Below are 19,934 nucleotides of genomic sequence, written 5' to 3'. Positions count from 1 at the left end.
TAACGGAAGCGTTTTTGCTGAACCCTGCCGGATCCAGCAAAAACGCTAGTGTGAAAGTAGCCTTAGCTTGCTTATGAGGCAAGATCCAGCACGTCTGGTGAAGCAGAAAACAAACCGTAAAATCCAAAGCATCGACAAGAGTACATCGGGCCGTCCTGTGGTAGTCTGCACTGCCCCACTACAATACATCAGGGTAATCCGTACAATGCAGTGCCTTACTACATCCAAACGGGAGATACATCATAAAGGGACATTCCAGCTTTCGCAAATATATACTCTATAAAATAAAAACCTTACGCATGTATCCATCAGTCCCTCAGGTTTTTCAAGATCTCGGTTTAGTTCATTGAATAGGAACTTCCGTGGTTTGCTTCCAGAAGATAAAAGAGCTGTCCTGGTTATGTCATGAACACCAGGTACTTTGATCACTGCAAGACACAGCTCTGCTAGTAGTAATGTATGAAGCCTGTGTAATCATCACGTGACCAAGACAGAGTTTAGTGCCCTGGAAACAAAGGTTCATTTCGAATGACAGAAGGCAGAGGTCTTCTAAACGCTGCAGAAATGATCCAGAAAATATTTCAAAATGCTTCATTATACAATGAATCACCTTAATTTGTTGAAACCGGAACATTCACACGGCAGTGTTCCACGGACGTGTGCTGTGCGTGTTCTCCACATTCATTTTACTGTGTGTATTCACACCTCAGTGTTTGAGCGCGGTCCGTGGGTCCGTGTTTTTAGCACGGATGCATGCTCTATTTTGTCTCACGGATCCATTACACCCATTACAGTCTAAGGGTCCGTGAAAACCACAAATGCCATCCATGCTTCACGGATCATTAGGTAGAGATGCTTTGAAAATTATTTCTCAGCTGTGCAGTGTCAGTGAAACACGGATGACACACGGACAGCAAAAAAAAACGGACACGCGGATCCAACACGGATCCTTCCTGGAGGCATTACTGACCACCTTTTCACGGACTTAAGCATGGATACGGACCTCTGAATGAGGCTTTAAAAGAGGACCTGTAACCTCTCCTGGCATGTATTCCCAATTCACAAACTATGCTGGAGCATCCATTCTTATGTATTTTTGATGTGTTGTTTCTTTATTACTCCCATTAGAAGTTATAAATGAATTGCTAGCAGTTTGAAACAAAGGTCCAGATAGTTGCTACCAGTTGGGGTGGGGGGGGGGGGGGGTCCCCACACACTGGCAGCAATGATTGGATAGCATCAGACTATGCTGGGACACACCCCCAATGGGTAACACCCAGCTGGACCTTCATTGCAATTCATTCATAACTTTTAGCAGGAATAATAAAGTAATGTTCCAGAATTGCTATGACCAGACAGGTTAGTAGAGGCTACAGGTCCTCGTTAATAACCACTTCCATACAGCAAACAGCACCTTTAAAGTGAAATCCTTACATCCAGCCAATACCAATTTGAAGCAAAGCACAGTAACTGTACCATTTTCCTCTGTCACTCTCTTTCCTCACTTTTAAGGCATTACTACGCCGTATGGCGCTACAGAATAATAGCTAGATGCGATCACTAATTAGCTGATGCTTTTCGTCTGCAGACCCCAGGACGGAATGAAGTAAGACGTGAAGACGACTGCTGTGAATGACTCTAATAGGAGCACAGCTGCCAGGACCACACACCGAGATCACAGATCAATACACCAGACAGAAGCACGTTGCCTTGACATTTATTGGTGGGGCACTGATCGCTCTATCCAGTTCTTCAAAGGTTACAGTAAAAATATAATTTCCATAGTCATTTTACTTTCTGATGAAATACAGTGCATTCGGAAGAAAACAAATATTGGCATGCGGTTTCCTGGAAGTTAGAGCGCCAGTTCTGGTGGGGTAATGCTACACGGCGGCATGTGTGGGGCGTCATGAAGATCATCACATCAATGGGCTGCATTGTGACGGGTAACTGAGCACGATTACAACCCTGTTGGACTTTTGGTCGCACACTGTATGCGGCATTACCAACAAGTCGTGCAACTGCAACTTGCCTGTGACCTGTCTGCGATTTGACTGACAGAGTTAAGCACTGATGAGGAGCGATCACCCCGAAACAGCTGTCTGCAGATGAGTGACTGGCTTAGCTATAATCCTAAATTATGTCCCAAGGCCTGTTGAATATAGGCTTATAGGATTTCTACCTTACAACTGCTGGCATCAGAGCCTCAGCTTTCTTTTCTTTTAGAAAAGTGAACTAATTTGCATACTGTTTTACCAGAGGAACACTGCCTGGCCTATAAGACTCTCCACCTACTAGGCACTGTCCAGAAAGAGAAATAGTCCCCCCCAATATCCTGACAAAAGCCTCTCCCCGACTTAAGCCAGATCTCTCTCAGCTCTGCACTGATGAGGGGCAATCAAGTCTAAACAGCTGTCTGCAGATGAGGTACTGGCTTAGCTATAATCCTAAATTATGCTTCAAGACCTGTTTAAAAGGTCAAACATGGATTTATAAGATTACATCTTAATTAATAATCTCAATTATAAACTTATATCTGGTGACATTAGAGGCTCAGCTTATTTTTCTTTTTGGAAAGATAGCTAATTGACATACCTTTTTCCCCAGAGGAGTACTGCCTGGCCTCCTTACACCTACTAGTGTACACCTACTTACAAGACTCCTTAGACCTACTAGGTGCTGCCCATTAGGATAAACTGCAGCCACATCACCCAGTTAGGCCAGTTCTCTCAGCTCTGTACTGATGAGGGGCAATCTGCACTCTAAGGCCTCTTTCACACTACAGTATTTTGCGTTCAGTATACTGGACGTTTTTTGAGTTCAGTATACGGAACAGATACTGAACCATTCATTTCAATGGTTCAGCAAAAAATACTGAAGTGTCTCCGTGTGCATTCCGTTTCAGTATTTCAGTATTTCCGTGCCGTGGAAAGATAGAACATGTCCTATGTTTGTCCGCAAATCACGGTCCGTGGCTCCATTAAAGTCAATGGGTCCGCAAAAAAACGGAATGCATACGGAAGGCATCCGTATGTCATCCGTATGTCATCCGTTTTTTGCGGATCCGTCATTAACAAATGCTAGGCCCAGCCCACTGTGGCCATGTGTTTCTTGTTGCCAAACTTTGGCTGAGCACAAATACAGGTGGCTTCCGTTTTTGATCCGTGAAAAACGGACCGTATACGGGAACCATACGGAAACCATACTGAAAGGTTTTTGCGGACATACTGAACGGAAACGGAGACACAACGGAACCCAAAAACGGGACAACGGATCCGTGAAAAACGGAACGCAAAACACTGAAATGGACATACTGTAGTGTGAAAGAGGCCTAAGGCTACATTCACACGTCAGTATTTTTCTATATCCCGATTTTCGGTCCGTTTTTTGCGGATCCGTTGTTCCTGAAAATGTTTCCGTATGTCATCCGTATGTCATCCGTAAAAAACGGAAACATGTATAAATTTCAATAAGCAAATAAAGTTGTTTGGATTTCTTTGAAAAAAAAATAAAATTTAAATGTAATTTCCAGGAACGGAATCCGCATAAAACGGATGACATACGTAATGACATCCGAATGTCTTCCGTTTTTTGCGGATCCATTGACTTTGTATTGTACCAGGATCCGAATTTTGCGGAAAAGAATAGGACATGTTTTATATTTAAACGGACATGCGGAACGGAACAACGGAAACGGACAGCACACATTGTGCTGTCCGTTTTTTTCCAGGACCCATTGAAAATGAATGGGTCCAGATCTGGTCCAGATCTGTTCCGCAAAAAACGGAACAGATCAGGAAAGAAAAAACGGACGTGTGAATGGACCTTAAATTTGTCACTTGACAGCACCTTGTGCACAAATGTTTTTGATTGTGTGACACCTTGCAGTGTAACCATAAGCTCACGTATGACCTTTACGCTACAGGAACAGACTGAAAAGGTTAACCACATATCATATAATAGTCACTCAGATGAAATTTGCCTGCGCAAACATTGCCAATTGGTATGGAAGAATTAACAAAAATATCAAACAATGGGAAGTGCAGAAAATTTCAGGAATATCCCTCTGTTAAAACAGGTAGACATTTGGGTCATAAGAGCATACTGAGTATTAACCAGATCTTAGTTCTTGTTAACCCCTTCCCCTCTGCATAGAAAATAGTCCCTCACACGTAGCCCCAGATATACATATGGTACCTAACGCCCTCACAATTTCCTTCTCCACTGTCTAAAGAGATATAGCTGTATATTTCTATGAATTTAGAAGTAAGTAAGGATGAATGAATGGTGTTTTGGCGACTAAGGGTACTCTCACACTTGCGGCAGAGTGATCCGGCAAGCAGTTCCGTCGCCGGAACTGCCTGCCGGATCCGTCAAAACGTATGCCAACTGATGGCATTTGTAAGACGGATCAGGATCCTGATCTGTCTTACAAATGCATTGGAATTCCGGATCCGTCTTTCCGGTGTCATCAAAAATAAATTCGGTCTGTGGAAGGACGGATCCGGCATTGCGGTATTTTGAATGCCGGACCCGGCACTAATACATTCCTATGGAATATGGTTCATGCGGCCGTTGCCCAGGCCTCTCGGCGCTTTGCTTACCAAACCCCTCCTCTTTCACCCCTCTGGCCCGCCCTTGTTTAATCTGATTACCTCTCCGTCTGAAATCCCGCGCCTCCACCGGCTGGATCCGGTTGCGCAGGCTGGCGCACGCGCATTGAAAGTCCCTGTTCCTCTGCCCATAATAATGCAGTGCGCATGCGCCGGGAATGTGTGGAGTGGCAAGGGAGCGGGATTTCAGGAGTAGGAGTAGGTAATCAAATTAAACAAGGGAGGGCCAGGAGTGAAAGAGGAGGGGTTTGGTAAGTAAAGCGCCGAGGGGCCTGGGCACCGGCCGCATGAACGCCTCCCCTGGGCACCTTCAGAGCCTAATTACCATATGGTCTAAAAAAAATAATTGGGAGCAAATCGGCGATGGACTACAATATGAAAGGTACCATAGTAATCTGGGGAAAGTAATGGAGAACCTGATCTGAGTGGTCTGTAATGGTCATATTTGGTGAAAGACTCCCTTTAAACTGATCAGCAGTGGTGCTAGGAGTCGGAGCTCCGCAAATCTCATACCTATCCTGAGGATAGGCCATCAATATGAAAATCCCCACAAAAACGAATTTAACAATAAGACTTCATTTGAAATTCCCCAATCATTGCACACGAATACTTTTCATGGGATAACCCCTTTAAAGCAGAAAACAAAACGGAAATTAATAAAAGAAACATACAGCAACATGCATTAACTTATTAAGGCTACTTTCACACCTGCGTTAGGTGCGGATCCGTCTGGTATCTGCACAGACGGATCCGCACCTATAATGCAAACGCTTGTATCCGTTCAGAACGGATCAGTTTGCATGACCATGAAAGTCAATGGGAGGCGGATCCGTTTTCAATTGCACCATATTGTGTCAGTGAAAACGGATCCGTCCCCATTGACTTATATTGTAAGTCAGGACGGATCCGTATGGCTCCGCATCGTCAGGCGGACATCAAAACGCTGCAAGCAGCCTCCAGAGCGGAATGGAGGCTGAACGGAGGCAAACTGATCCTTATCCATTCAGAATACATTGGGGCTGAACTGATCCGTTTTGGGCCGCTTGTGAGAGCCCTGAAACGGATCTCACAGGCGGACCCAGAAACACCAGTGTGAAAGTAGCCTAACACAGCCGAGGTCACACTTCAAGATACTGAGATCTAGGACGCGAGACTGCGATTCTTCCAATTCACAACCAATCTGCCAATCGTGAATACTAATTCTTTTCTTCCATCTGTGTATGTGCATTGACTGGAATGACTGTGGGGAGGACAGTCAATTATCTATAATTATAACGCGCGTGATCAATTTAGTGCATCCTGCTATGACGGGGTTAAATCTAATGACAGTAGGAAAGCTTCTCAAGCAGGCAGCCTGCAGCAGATATCTCAGCAAGGTGGCCACCATGGGGGAGGGGAGTGCTGGGTTACTGAAATCCCTGCAATTACACTGATGGGCACAGATGGGCTGGAGTGCCGCACAGTAACCACACACAGAAATGTTACCAACTGTGAAACCACCAGAGACAGAATGGCAGAGAATAGCCTGAGGTTAGTGAAAGGACACATCGAGATGGGTTCAAAAGGATGGCAGGAAGACGTAGGATAGGTTCTACTCTACAAATGACATTTCATGGGTTTCTATTTATTTGCACATAAAGAACAAAACGAAGATGAATATTATATTATGCTGCATGTTGAAATCCACCACTGCAAGGGGGGCAATAACTGTGCGCATATGAGCAGCCACATAGCTGGCACACATACACTGACCTTCATGACCATATGTCCAATATATGAATGTCAAGAGCAAACACTGCCCCCTGCTGCCACCGTCCCACATTTCGGGAAACATAAATAAATAAATGAATGAATTAATTCATGAATAAATAAACAAAACATAATAGATAAATAAAAAAACTAATAAAAAAACTAATAAATAAACACATTACAGGCTATGTCAACTGTATTGCCCTGTTGCAAAGGCCTCCATATGCATTAGTGTATTGTCGACCGAACCTGCCTGTTAGGCTGGAGGTAGGTGCTAGCAAATGTGGGGTATTCATTGTAGTATATATTGGAGGCATGGCGATCTCCTTGGAGTCATGCACACCTGACCAGTCAATCTGTCCTGAAGGCTGGTTTTAAAGTCAGTATAGGGTCCATTCACACGTCCGTTGTTTCTTTCCTGATCTGTTCCGTTTTTTGCGGAACAGATCTGGACCCATTAATTTTCAATGGGTCCTGAAAAAAATCGGACAGCTCAATGTCTGATTTTTTTTCAGGACCCATTGAAAATGAATGGGTCCAGATCTGTTCCGCAAAAAACGGAACAGATCAGGAAAGAAACAATGGACGTGTGAATGGACCCTAAAACTGAGTCTGCATATATAGCACCTACCAGTAGCCATTTGGCTCCAGGAGAAGTATATAGTGGGCTCAGCATGCATGTTGGTACTTGCATCCCTGGATCCGATGAAAGCTGTAATGGCACCGGACGGGGTTAAAAGCAGAGTGTACTTGGCGTGCATGATGACCTGCATTCCCTGGACTTTGTGTGGCTGTCATGGCCCACAAACAGGTAGGAACTAGTGTTAGGGACCACTCATAGAGGCGACCTTGACGTGGTGAGTGGCTTATTACGCTTTGGCCAAAATGTACACCAATGCCTCATCCAGCATAGAGGCAGGGCAGAATGCTGGTTGCAGAGTGCTATTGCATTTGTGTCTTTTTCAGGTGCTAGCAAATGTCTCACTCATCCATGCGGTCATGGGCGCTGCATCACTCACTGGGCTGGGCCTTCTTCTTCCCAGTGGCCCAAACTCACTCCTCCTCCCTTTGCGGTGGACAGTGGGTCCAGGTACTATTAAAGGGCTAGCGCGTGTGCCCAAAGCTACTTTAGCCTAAGGCTGGCTTTCTCCATGTATTTAAAGGGTTTCTGTCATGAGAAATAACGTTCTGTAGCTGACTGACATTAGCGATGTGCTAATGTCAGCAGTACATAACAGTATGCTTTATAACTCCCTGCCTGCCGTCGTTCTCTTAAAATAAAGACTTAAATATACTAATGAGCCTCTAGGTGCTATTAGGGAATTGCTTCAGCACCTAGAGGCTCGGTCTACGCACCCTTTGGCACGCCCAGGTCCAGTTGATTGACTTTCGAGTTCTCCTCAGTGTCCCATAAATCCCGCGCCTGCGCCGTCCCGTTTAGTATTTGGCGCAGGCGCAGTAAGTGAAGGACGCGCTCCTGCTGCCGGCCTGCTCTGAAGGAAGGAATCCGGCAGCAGGAGCGCATCATTCACTCACTGCGCCTGCGCAAAATACTAAAAGGGACGGCGCAGGCGCGGGATTTACGGGACACGGAGGAGGACTCGAAAGTCAATCAACTGGACCTGGGCGTGCCAAAGGGTGCGTAGACCGAGCCTCTAGGTGCTGAAGCAATGCCCTAATAGCACCTAGAGGCTCATTAGTATATTTTAAGTCTTTATTTTAAGAGAACGGCGGCAGGCAGGGAGTTATAAAGCATACTGTTATGTACTGCTGACATTAGCACATCGCTAATGTCAGTCAGCTACAGAACGTTATTTCTCATGACAGAAACCCTTTAAGGAGGAAGGTGTCTGAGTTTTATGAATTCTACTCTTGCTAGTTGCCAATGAAGGTGTGCGTTTCTGTTAGTCTGCCCATGTACTGAACTCTGCCTGTTTATCGACTCTCGACTGCCTGCCCTGATATATTGCCCGTTTACTGTGTTGCCTTCTTGTTGACTGCACTGATCTCAGATTGTTAAATGTATATGCACAATCTCTGCCTTCCCTGACCGCTGTCTGTTACCTGACCACAAATATTGCCTTCTCCTTTGATCCTTTGCAGCGGTGTCTATGACTCCCATGATTCAGCCACCAACTACTACAGGACTATTCCAAGAGGTAGCAGCCTGGTAGCGCTCCTGCGGTGAAGACCAGTACAGAGGTTAATCGGTGAAAACCGGGGGACCATCAGGACAACACCCTTAGGAATAGCTCAACGTGAAACCCTTTAGTTGGTATAGTAGACCCACATCCACTGTCCGTAACACCGATGAGAACTGTACATTTATGCGTGGGGAACTCCCAACTTTCTTGGGTGAGAGAAGGATCAGGGTTAGTGAATATATTCGCCCAATCCTTTTATTGTCCCGGGAGATAAGTGCTGCCAGAAGTTCCATTAGGTACAGAGAGCTGCAACAGAATTACACAACTGTCTAACAATCCGTCTACAACCTCGATACTTGACCCACGGCATTCCAGTAATTACGGCGTTACAATGGGAAACTGCTCAAATAGCAAGCCCTTAATATTGTATTTTGCTAATCCCTGTAGTGACCCTGTTAGTGTAAGTGACTAAAAAGGTCAGTCCCCAAGGTCATCCTCAATACTCAACAACCTATACTGTGCATGTGGTACATAGACTGCGGAGTACTATCCAAGGGAATCAGCACCTTTGTGTACATTGTTCCAATGTCTACCTTGGCATAGACACAGTTGAGAAGAGAACATTGTTAACGCTTGCAAGGACCATGTTCCATCGGCTCATGGTTTGAGGTGTCTCTGAGCTCATGATGTCCTGCACTCCACACAGTGGTGCTCTCATACATTAATGCTGAAGACCTCTACCGATGTTATTTTCTAAAGCATCTCTAAGACATATGTAAGATCTACAGATACCTGCATCCAATGGTCCAAAAACCATTCTATTCTGATGTACACAAAAACGAGGTAGTAGAAGTACATGAAAATGCTGTAGAAATACTGAATTTTATTCTGATACATATAGAGCTAAAGTAACTGAGCAACTTCTGGCACTCCAGCTGTTAGGAAACTACAACTCTCAGCATGCACATTTCCACGGCTCTTCTCGGAACTCCCATAGAAGTGAATGGGGCACACCAAGAACTGGAGTTTGACAACAGCTGGAAAGCTGTCGTTTGCTGACTACTGCACTAGAATATGTCGTCACATGGGGGTCTGACTGTCTGGATCCCCACCGATCCTTAGAATGAAGGGGCCACACTGCTAATTCAGTGCTGCAGCCGGTTGTTCAGTTTCCGCCACACAGAGATGCGCCTGTCCACCTAATGTGCAGGCAACTACAATACAGACCTACTATACAGGAAAAATGCCAAAAGGACCTTCCATTCTGTTTTCCAGGTCGGCAGTGGGTCCTCATATCAGATCCCTACTGTCCATAATTTATGTTATGACATATCCTACAGATATACTATAACATAAACTGATGGGCATACCCCGTTAATTGGATAACTAGTGCATGAAACGGAGCAAATTCTTATGGATGACTCCATTATCTAGAAGTCCTTCTAGTAGCATACGCCTGTACCGCAATGATTCAGCAGCTTGGCCAACAGGACTGAAAATAAAGGGACTGACAGGCAAAATGCTCATCTTCATGCCAGATCGCCAGCAAAGACTTCAGGAAACTTTAGAACAGAAGTGAGAGTTGGCACTAAGGATCTAAAGCATGGCACCACTTACGTAAGAGATAGTGTCCTCGCTGCCATCTGCATAGCATGCCCACATTAACCTCTGCCACGCTCCTACATTGGTGAGCTGTACTTAACGTATACAGAATAGCATGCTATGCCGAATGTAAAGACTGGTATCATACAATCCCATACAAAGGCCTTCGAGACTGTCAGCTTCTTGGTGCATATTCTAAAGGTCTTGAGTTTCCTTAGGAACATGATTTGCATAATTAGCTCTCTAGTCTATTTCCCCATCTCGGCGTTGTGACTGATTCAGTGTTGCAGCAGACCTATCACTTCTGTGTTGGGGGATAGGAACCATTGTATTGTGTGGACATTTCCTACGGCAAGAATGGCTGAGCAAACAATTGCTTCCCCTTACTGACTTTCTCAATGACGTGCCAAGGTGCAGACCGTGAAGAAGAATATGAGTCGCTGAGAGATGTCTGCAGACTGCTTAGACAATTACATCACCTAAGACATCAAATTACCCTGCTGTCAGAAGGTATTAGAGCGTCTTAAACGGAATGTATCATCAGAAAACGACTTAAAAATCACACTTTTATGTTAAAAATATTTTTTGGAAGTTTTTTTTTTTCTATTTCACTACCTCGATTTTTTTTATAAACTTTTTTTTTTCCTTTTAGATCTTACAATAAAAAAAGAAGAAAAAGAAATCAATAACAAAAGACAACACAGTATAAATTTTAACCCCCCCCCCCAGTATCCACTCATTATCATCACAGGCAGGATTACAATGACAGACGCCCACTATATATAGATAATAAAGGATCTACCATTTACAATTGGTATTACAGCATATCTACTCCCCCCTTTCCTCTGCACAGGTCCCACAGAATACCTAGAAGATTCTGCCATAGAGGTCAACAAGTTCCCTCCAGTCTATAGTGTCTATCCTCCATGTGGCTGCTCTCAATGAACAGGAAGTCTCAAAGGAATTGTGTAATCAGAAAATGACCTATTATTTACCATATTTATCACCATATAAGACGCACTTTTTCTTCACCTAAACTGGGGTGAAAATGTCAATGAGTCTTATTGGGGTGAATACTAATGAACGCTTCCATTATAGAAGCGCTCATTAGTACAGTACTAGTACTCACCAGTTCCGGGTCCTCAGCCACTCGCCGTGCTGTGACTCTGCACAGCGTGTGGACATCTGCGCGGTGTGTGCATCGGCTCACAGCACAGCACGCAGCTGGAAGAGCAGGAGCTGGATCCCCGGAGCAGTGGCACCGTTCGGAGAAGGAGAGGCAAGTTGATTTATTGTTTTTGTCTGATCTGAGGTCTGAATGGCGATCTTAACATTGGGAGTCTGATCGGAGTGTCTGAAAAGGGTTCTTATTAACAAGCCAGTCTGATCTGAGGTGTGAATGGGGGTCTTAACATTGGGTGTCTGATCAAGGGTGTTATTAACATGGGGGTCTGATCTGAGGTCTAAATAGGGGTCCTAACATTGGGAGTCTGATCTGAGTGTCTGAATGGGGTCTTATTAACATGGGGGTCTGATCGGAGGTCTGATTGGGGGTCTGATTGGGGGTCTAATTAACATGGGCGTCTGGTCTGAAGTCTGATTAACATTGGGGGTCTGAGCTAAGGTCTGATGAAAAATATTTTTTTTCTTATTTTCATCCTTTAAAACCTAGATGCTTCTTATGGGTAGGTGCGTCTTATAGGGCGAAAAATACAGTAAATCACATTTTTATGTTGAATATATTTTTTTATATTATATTTAATTTTCCATATCAATATCTATGATTAATAAAAAATAAAAAGCCTTGGAAAAGGAAAGTTCTGGCTATGACTGGTGGTGGGAACATCTACTATATGTAGACTACGTCTTTAAGTTACATGGTATCATATGCAGCTACATTACTGTGGACCATACAGTAACCTGACACATCATGTATATTCCTATACTTTCAGCATGTTGCTTTACAGAATCAGTGCTATACTTTACACTATACATAATGGCAGGAATATGTATTAAAGCTGCTACACCCGTTTTCTGCCATAAAAAAAAGTTGCAAGCCCTTGTAAAAAAACATAGTTTCAAGTTGTAAAAAAACCATAACATTTTGCATTTTTACACTTAAACTTGTGTAAGTGGGGCTTAGTGGGAAGGGTAACGTTTCTAGAATATATGCTGGAAATTGTGGCTCCAATCTATGACGGGTCATACATAGCTAATATAGACTTGACTTTCCGGGGGGCCAGAGATGCACCTAAAGTATTTAAGGGGTTTTCCAGGAGTTCGTTACTAATAGACTATCCTCAAGATAGGTCATCAATATCTGATCAGTGGGAGGTCTGACTCCAGGAATCCATGTCAATCAGCTGTTTGAAGAGGCTGCGGAACTCCATTGATCGCCGCGGCCTCTTCGTAGATCAGTGATATCACTTACATGGGTCCTGTGGTCTATTTGCAGCACAGTCCCCTACAATACCAAGCACAGCCGCTATACTATGTATGACATTGTGCTTGGTAAAAGCTGTGAGGAGGCCACAGCACCATTTAAATAGCTGATCGGTGGTGGTGCCAAGAGTCAGATATTACAACTGATGACCTGGATAAAACTGGATAGGTCACCAGTATCTGATTGGTGGGGGTTCGATAAGTGGGACCCCTGCCGATCCGCTGTTAGAGTAGCGCCAGCTTTTCCTAGGCCAGTGACGACACGTTCATGGGTCACATGGCCTAGGCGCAGCTCGAGCAGAGCCACTATACAATGGACGGCGCTATGCTTGGTGAGCTGCGAGCACCGGTGCCTTCTTAAACCCCCGGGTGTCAGACCCTCATCGATCAGATACTGATCACCTATCCTGAGGATAGATCATAAGTTAAAATATCTAAAAAATAAAATAAAAAACTTTCACCAATAATCTAATCAATCCTGTAAAGCAGCTTCAGAACGGGGCTGAGCTACAATACCAGGGGAGGACCCCGACTCTTTTATTCCAATCGATGGGAGAACAGAGCATCTTTTAACCATTACATATGGAAGCCTTGGCTATGAAACCAGTGGTGTGCATCATAATTCCAGATTAGTATGGTCTGCCGCCACTGTACGTGCCGGTGACAGGAGAGGATTAAATCCTGCGTGACACCAGGCAAACCACATTCAAGGCCCCAGAAGAATAATATCACATTGTTGGCTGTGGACTATAGAGAACTTTAATGCTCAGCCAAGTGTCACCAAACATCTGTCCCAATTACAAGCTCATTAATGGCTGCTGTAGACACGGAAAATGCTACATTGCATCTCTGGTGGCAAAGAAGCCGCCTTCTAAACTGGATTAACCCTTACTGCAAACCACAAACAATAGTGAGCGGATACAGACACCTTCATGATACCAGGCTGGCACTATTGTTCCTTCTCTGTCCATTGTCTGGCCTTACAATGGTCACCAGCTATCCCTGAGAAGGTGTCTATTATATGTTTAAGCCCGCTGAGACCCTCCCTGGGGAGGCCTGCTATTAACAAAACAGGGTTATGTGTACATACGCACACAATGAAGGGTTAGATAGCAATAATCCTCCAGGTGATCAAACACGGCTGCCCCCCTGCAACACCATCCCCCAGGAGGCTCTAAGTAACCAGATCAGTCTCAAATCGCTGGTGTATCTTAAAACCGTATTGCTTCTTTGCAAACACCACGACAAAGAACGCATTAAGATTCGGATGTAGCAGAACCGAGAATGCAGGAGGCTTGTCGCCAGGCACCGCTGAGCTACTGCTAGGTGGCACCCTAGCTTTTTTGCACAGGAAGGCGGGCAAACTCCAAGGCCCTGATTTATCCTACCTTAACTCCAGGATTCTGGCATCAAAAAGTCGCAAAATAGGGCTTTGGCGGCTTTTTTTGCACTTGCTTGCGCAAAATTTATGAGATTGCGCAAAAATTTTCGACTTTTTACACTCACTTGCACAAAATGTTACGACTTTCTTCATGTGTACATCACTCACTCCAGTTTTGTAAAATGGGTGGAAAAATAGTTGTGGTGAGCTATGTTACTGAGTTTCACTCCAGATTTATCATTGAGGCTTTTTTTTAAAAGTCGCCACTAAATCGTAATCTCACTCCAGGAGCAGGGTGGAATAGGAAAACTGGAGTAGCTTCTCTAGACAGAAGTGTTAGGTTTAGGCTCCATTCACACGTCCGTGGTGTGTTGCGGACCTGCAAATTGCGGGTCCGCAACACACCAGCCCGTCACCCCCATAGAAATGCCTATTCTTGTCCGCAAGCTGCGGACAAGAATAGGACATGCTCTATCTTTTTGCGGAGCTGCGGACCCAAAATCGGGGCCGCGCTCCGCAATTGCGGCTGCAGACAGCACACTGTGTGCTGTCCGCATCCATTCCGTCCCCATAGAGAATGAATGGGTCCGCACCCTTTCCGCAAAATTGCGGAAAGGATGCGGACCCATTTTGCGGACGTGTGAATGGAGCCTTAGGCCTCATGCACATGAACGTATTTTGTTTCCGTGTGTGTTCCGGTTTTTTTTGCGAATAGGCTGCAGACCCATTCATTTCAATGGGTCCACAAAAAATGCGGACAGCACACCGTGTGCTATCCGCATCCGTATGTCCGTTCCGCAGCCCCGCAAAAAAAAATATTACATGTCCTATTCTTGTCCGTTTTAGGCATTGTTTCAACGGATCCACACCAAAAAAAACGGATGGCATACGTATCCACAAAACCGCAAAACACATATGGTCATTTGCATGTAGCCTTAAGGACAAGCCAAATTTATCAAACAACATGCACCATTTGATAAACGTGGCACAAAGTACTCCAACACAGACTGAAGCAAAACGGACTTCAAATATTCTCCTAATGATAAATTCCCCCCCCCCCCCCCCAAGAGTTTTCAACAGTGCAAACAATGTAGTCACAAAGAGTTAACTGGCAAATACCGCCCTGCTACATCCGTAGGCACGCGTTTGACAGCGACTTTAACTCGGTACAAGCCGGATTCCCGGAGAACACCGCTGTTAGGAAATGTTTCCCACAAAACAGGGGAGGTGATGAAATCCGTATAAACTTGTGGCTGCCTGCCTGAGTAACCACATGCCGATTATAGTAGAATATCTGCCCAGTGATTCAGCAGAGACGTAGAACGTTTGGGGTTATTGGGGGGGGCATCGCATTGGCATACAGCATACACTGATCCCCCAGCAATCCGTGTCATCATCAACCTTCTCTCCGGAGATTTCACACAAAGCGAAGTGTTTCGCCGTGCTGCAGTGATGTCATTATTTTCCTCTAGGTAACGGGTATCTGAAGCGCAAATAACAAGCCCAGGTCCCGCTGGGTATACGCGCTGTACCTTTGCATCATTATGCTCCTGTACTCCTAGTCCATATTGCACCACTTGGCACCAACGATCAGCGCCCACCGTCTACCAAGGACACGGACAAAGGAGGCAGGAACATTTTTCGGACAGCAAAGATATGACATGGGCAAAAGCAGGCAGCAAATAGCATGCCAAACAAAGAGCCTTTGTGTATGTTAGGAGATGCACCGTGCCAGCTGCTGTTATACGGTACAACACATACCGTGACTATATATCACCGTATAGCGTCTGCAAGCGGCATAGATACACCTTGTGTCAGGTCCAAGGGCTACCTGCAGATGCAGTAAAGTTTAACATACGCGCACGGCAGTGGTACTGGGCACTGGGCACACACAAAAGAATGTCGCCTGCAATATCACAGGGATGCAAGTGCCAGGAATGAAAGGCCATTTACTTTTGCAAGTGCTTTGGAGTCCTCAGCCCCCGTCTGCCCTGGAGTGTGAATAAGAGATGACAGAGATGTCTGCTGACAAAGCTTCCCTACCTGAAGCTTCATTTTCCAGCAGGGATGCATCAGAGGATCCTTATTAAAGCTTCTTCCTCCCGCATGACTCCAGTAATCCAGACTAAAAGGATGAGGTCTGGGCGCATCTGCCGTCTGCCCTAGATTCGCCTGGAGAGGGAGAGGAAAAGTAGACTTGCCTGGGCTTGTTAAAAGCCGGCTAGGGCTGGCAAGTGAGGGGGGCAGTGGCCGGAGCACTTCCTCCAGCTGATTCCTTGTGAGAAGAGGCAATGGATGAATAATGGATGTGCTCCTCTTTATCCTCCTTCAAGGCCCGCTGCCCCCGCCTCCGACTAGTGCTCTTCTGTGAGATGTGAGGATGCAGCCAGTCCTGTGTTGGCAACAGCATTAAAAATGCAGCATCATAAGGCTCGCTGAGGATAGCCACCTATGTGGCTGGTGTAAGGCACATCCAGAGTGCACTGCTACATACTGCGCATAGTGACCTCAGTAATACTGCGCATAGTGACCTCAGTAATACTGCGCATAGTGACCTCAGTAATACTGCGCATAGTGACCTCAGTAATACTGCGCATAGTGACCTCAGTAATACTGCGCATAGTGACCTCAGTAATACTGCGCATAGTGACCCCAGTAATACTGCGCATAGTGACCTCAGTAATACTGCGCATAGTGACCTCAGTAATACTGCGCATAGTGACCTCAGTAATACTGCGCATAGTGACCTCAGTAATACTGCGCATAGTGACCTCAGTAATACTGCGCATAGTGACCTCAGTAATACTGCGCATAGTGACCTCAGTAATACTGCGCATAGTGACCTCAGTAATACTGCGCATAGTGACCTCAGTAATACTGCGCATAGTGACCTCAGTAATACTGCGCATAGTGACCTCAGTAATACTGCGCATAGTGACCTCAGTAATACTGCGCATAGTGACCCCAGTAATACTGCGCATAGTGACCTCAGTAATACTGCGCATAGTGACCTCAGTAATACTGCGCATAGTGACCTCAGTAATACTGCGCATAGTGACCTCAGTAATACTGCGCATAGTGACCTCAGTAATACTGCGCATAGTGACCTCAGTAATACTGCGCATAGTGACCTCAGTAATACTGCGCATAGTGACCTCAGTAATACTGCGCATAGTGACCTCAGTAATACTGCGCATAGTGACCTCAGTAATACTGCGCATAGTGACCTCAGTAATACTGCGCATAGTGACCTCAGTAATACTGCGCATAGTGACCTCAGTAATACTGCGCATAGTGACCTCCGTAATACTGCGCATAGTGACCTCCGTAATACTGCGCATAGTGACCTCCGTAATACTGCGCATAGTGACCTCAGTAATACTGCGCATAGTGACCCCAGTAATACTGCGCATAGTGACCTCAGTAATACTACGCATAGTGACCTCAGTAATACTGCGCATAGTGACCTCAGTAATACTGCGCATAGTGACCTCAGTAATACTGCGCATAGTGACCTCAGTAATACTGCGCATAGTGACCTCCGTAATACTGCGCATAGTGACCTCAGTAATGCATAGTGACCTCAGTAATAATTATATATTGTTGTAGTATAGTCAACGCCAAAAATGTGTCCTCATCTCCACATGCATGCACACATATTATATACAAGAACGTACAGCATATATATGTATAAAATTATGCATACATGTACATATAGATTATATACATAGACACTGTATACAAGAACATATAGTATATACAGTATATTTATACACAATACATACATATACACAAGAACACAAATTATATACAGTATATATATATATATATATATACACACACACACACACACATATATACACACCTAGGACCCGCGCCCATCAGCTGTTTGAGAAGGAACTGGCACTCTCACAGCTCACCAAACACAGCGCCATCTATTTGATAGTGGCCGTGCTTGGTATTGCAGCTCAGCTCCATTTACTTGAAAGGGGGGATGCTGGGAGTTGGACCTCTGCAAATCTCATACTGATGACCTATCCAGTGAATAGGCCACCAAAATGAAAATCCTAGAAAACCCTTGTAAGCTTGGCACATCTCTTAATAAATTTGGTGCATATCTACAAATCCGTGGCATTCAGGTAATGGCGCCAAGTTCTCCCGTTAGCTGTCCATATGCTTGAAGGGTCTGTATGGTTTAGAAATCCCATCTTTATACACCATGTTAGGCCTCATGCACATGACCGTTTTTTTTTTCCGTTTATGGGCCGTTTTTTGCGTTCCGTATACGGAACCATTCATTTAAAAAAAAAACGGATTGTACTCCGTATGCATTCCGTTTCTGTATTTCCGTTCCGTTGAAAGATAGAACATGTCCTATTATTGCCCGCAAATCACGTTCCGTGGCTCCATTCAGTCAATGGGTCCGCAAAAAAAACGGAACACATACGGAAATGCATCCGTATGTCCTCCGTATCCGTTCTGTTTTTGCGGAACCATATATTGAAAATTTTATGCCCAGCCCAATTTTTTATTACTGTATACTGTATATGCCATACGGAAAAACGGAACGGAAAAACAGAACAGAAACGGAAACACAACGGAAACAAAAAACTGAACAACGGATCCGTGAAAAACGGACCGCAAAACACTGAAAAAGCCATACGGTCGTGTGCAATAGGCCTAAGGGAATCCTTCCTCCTCAGCATCCTCATCTCTTAGGCCTCTTGCACACGACCGTGGTTTGGTTCCGCATCTGAGCCGCATTTTTTGCGGATCGGGTGCGGACCCATTCACTTCAATGGGGACACAAAAGATGCGGATAGCACTCCGTGTGCTGTCCACATTCGTTGTTCCATTCCGTGGCCCCGCAAAAATTATAGATCATGTCCTATTCTTGTCCGTTTTGCGGACAAGAATATGCATTTCTATAATGGGCCGCCTGTTCCGTTCCGCAAATTGCGGAAGGCACACGGGCGGCATCCGTGTTCTGCGGATACGCAATTTGCGGGCCGCAAAACACGGCACGTTCGTGTGCAAGAGGCCTTATCCAGAGTGAAGAGTGGCCATTAAAAGCATCTCTCTGGAAAACCTGTGCTGCATTACACAGACATCCAATAGATTTGACCAGGCACGTTGCAATGCTTTATGTCCCTTGTGGGGGGCGCTGCAAGATAACGATGCACTTACTGACTGGTTTTCCCACATATCACAGCTGATCGCCGGGGGCCCCACAGGGGAACACTTTGTGATTACTTTATTGATTGTTGGAAAGTGACCCTTCTAACAAGTCCAAAGCAGAGAATCTGTTTAAAGGGGTTGTCCCGCGAAAAATATTCCTCCTTTTTTCAAAACCAGCACCTGGTTGTTAGCATAGCCACTGAGTTATTCAATAAAATGTGGCTCAGTTCCATTATTCAACTGCCACCAGCTGCAGCAGAAAGGCCCCCCCCCCCCCCCCCCCCCCAAACTGCCAGGGGTCTCTAGATCCATGTGAGGTACAGGGATGGTGCCATGTTGCTGTTAGTCAAATGCTAATCCTCCCAACTTCACCATAAACATGCATACTCGGCCAAGTGTGAAGGCTTTTTTTTTTTTTTACCTGATTTACGTCCCAGAGCAATTAAGGGATTATGCATGTTGCAATCCAACATGCCTGGTCCTTCTTTACCCTAGTCGGATGCCCCCAAAACCACATTAGTCACCCCCTTGGTTTGGCTGCCAGCTCTGTAATGTGAATTCAGTGCTTGTACAGGAAAATGTGGTCTCTGAGACGAAACCTCACTTGGAAGCAAGCGACCGCCACGTGGCTCTGCCTTACACACCAAACTTCTGGCCAAAATGTAATACCTGTTGGTGCATTGTATTCTTGTCGTCAGAGCCACAAGTGAGAGCAGCAACAGGTGGGACCTTTTGGCGCCAGGTCTCCATGAAGACTGGGAAGCGGCTGCACCCGACAGTTCAGCTTTTATATTCGTGTACTGCCCTCTTAAAGGACAGCTGATG

The 19,934-nt window shown here is 45.2% G+C and overlaps 1 protein-coding gene across 4 annotated transcripts in view; it reads right to left on the bottom strand.

The window, feature by feature from the left end:
* The window catches only part of MARCHF8 (membrane associated ring-CH-type finger 8), a 281,618-nt gene that overhangs the window by 72,815 nt on the left and 188,869 nt on the right, over window positions 1–19,934 (bottom strand). Inside the window, exon 1 of one of the 4 annotated variants that reach the window (XM_040435135.1) lies at window positions 15,975–16,093. The exons of the other annotated variants lie outside the window; for them this stretch is intronic. Within the exon in view, the coding sequence (XP_040291069.1) occupies window positions 15,975–16,004 (30 nt within the window). The 5' untranslated portion in view covers window positions 16,005–16,093. Of the gene's footprint in view, window positions 1–15,974; window positions 16,094–19,934 lie in introns of those variants that run through there. 4 annotated transcript variants of the gene reach the window in all.

This window comes from Bufo bufo, chromosome 6 (assembly GCF_905171765.1).
Source record: "Bufo bufo chromosome 6, aBufBuf1.1, whole genome shotgun sequence".
Lineage (NCBI taxonomy): Eukaryota > Metazoa > Chordata > Amphibia > Anura > Bufonidae > Bufo > Bufo bufo.
Note: the sequence above shows the minus strand (reverse complement) of the source record. Positions and strands in the feature narration are given on the sequence as shown.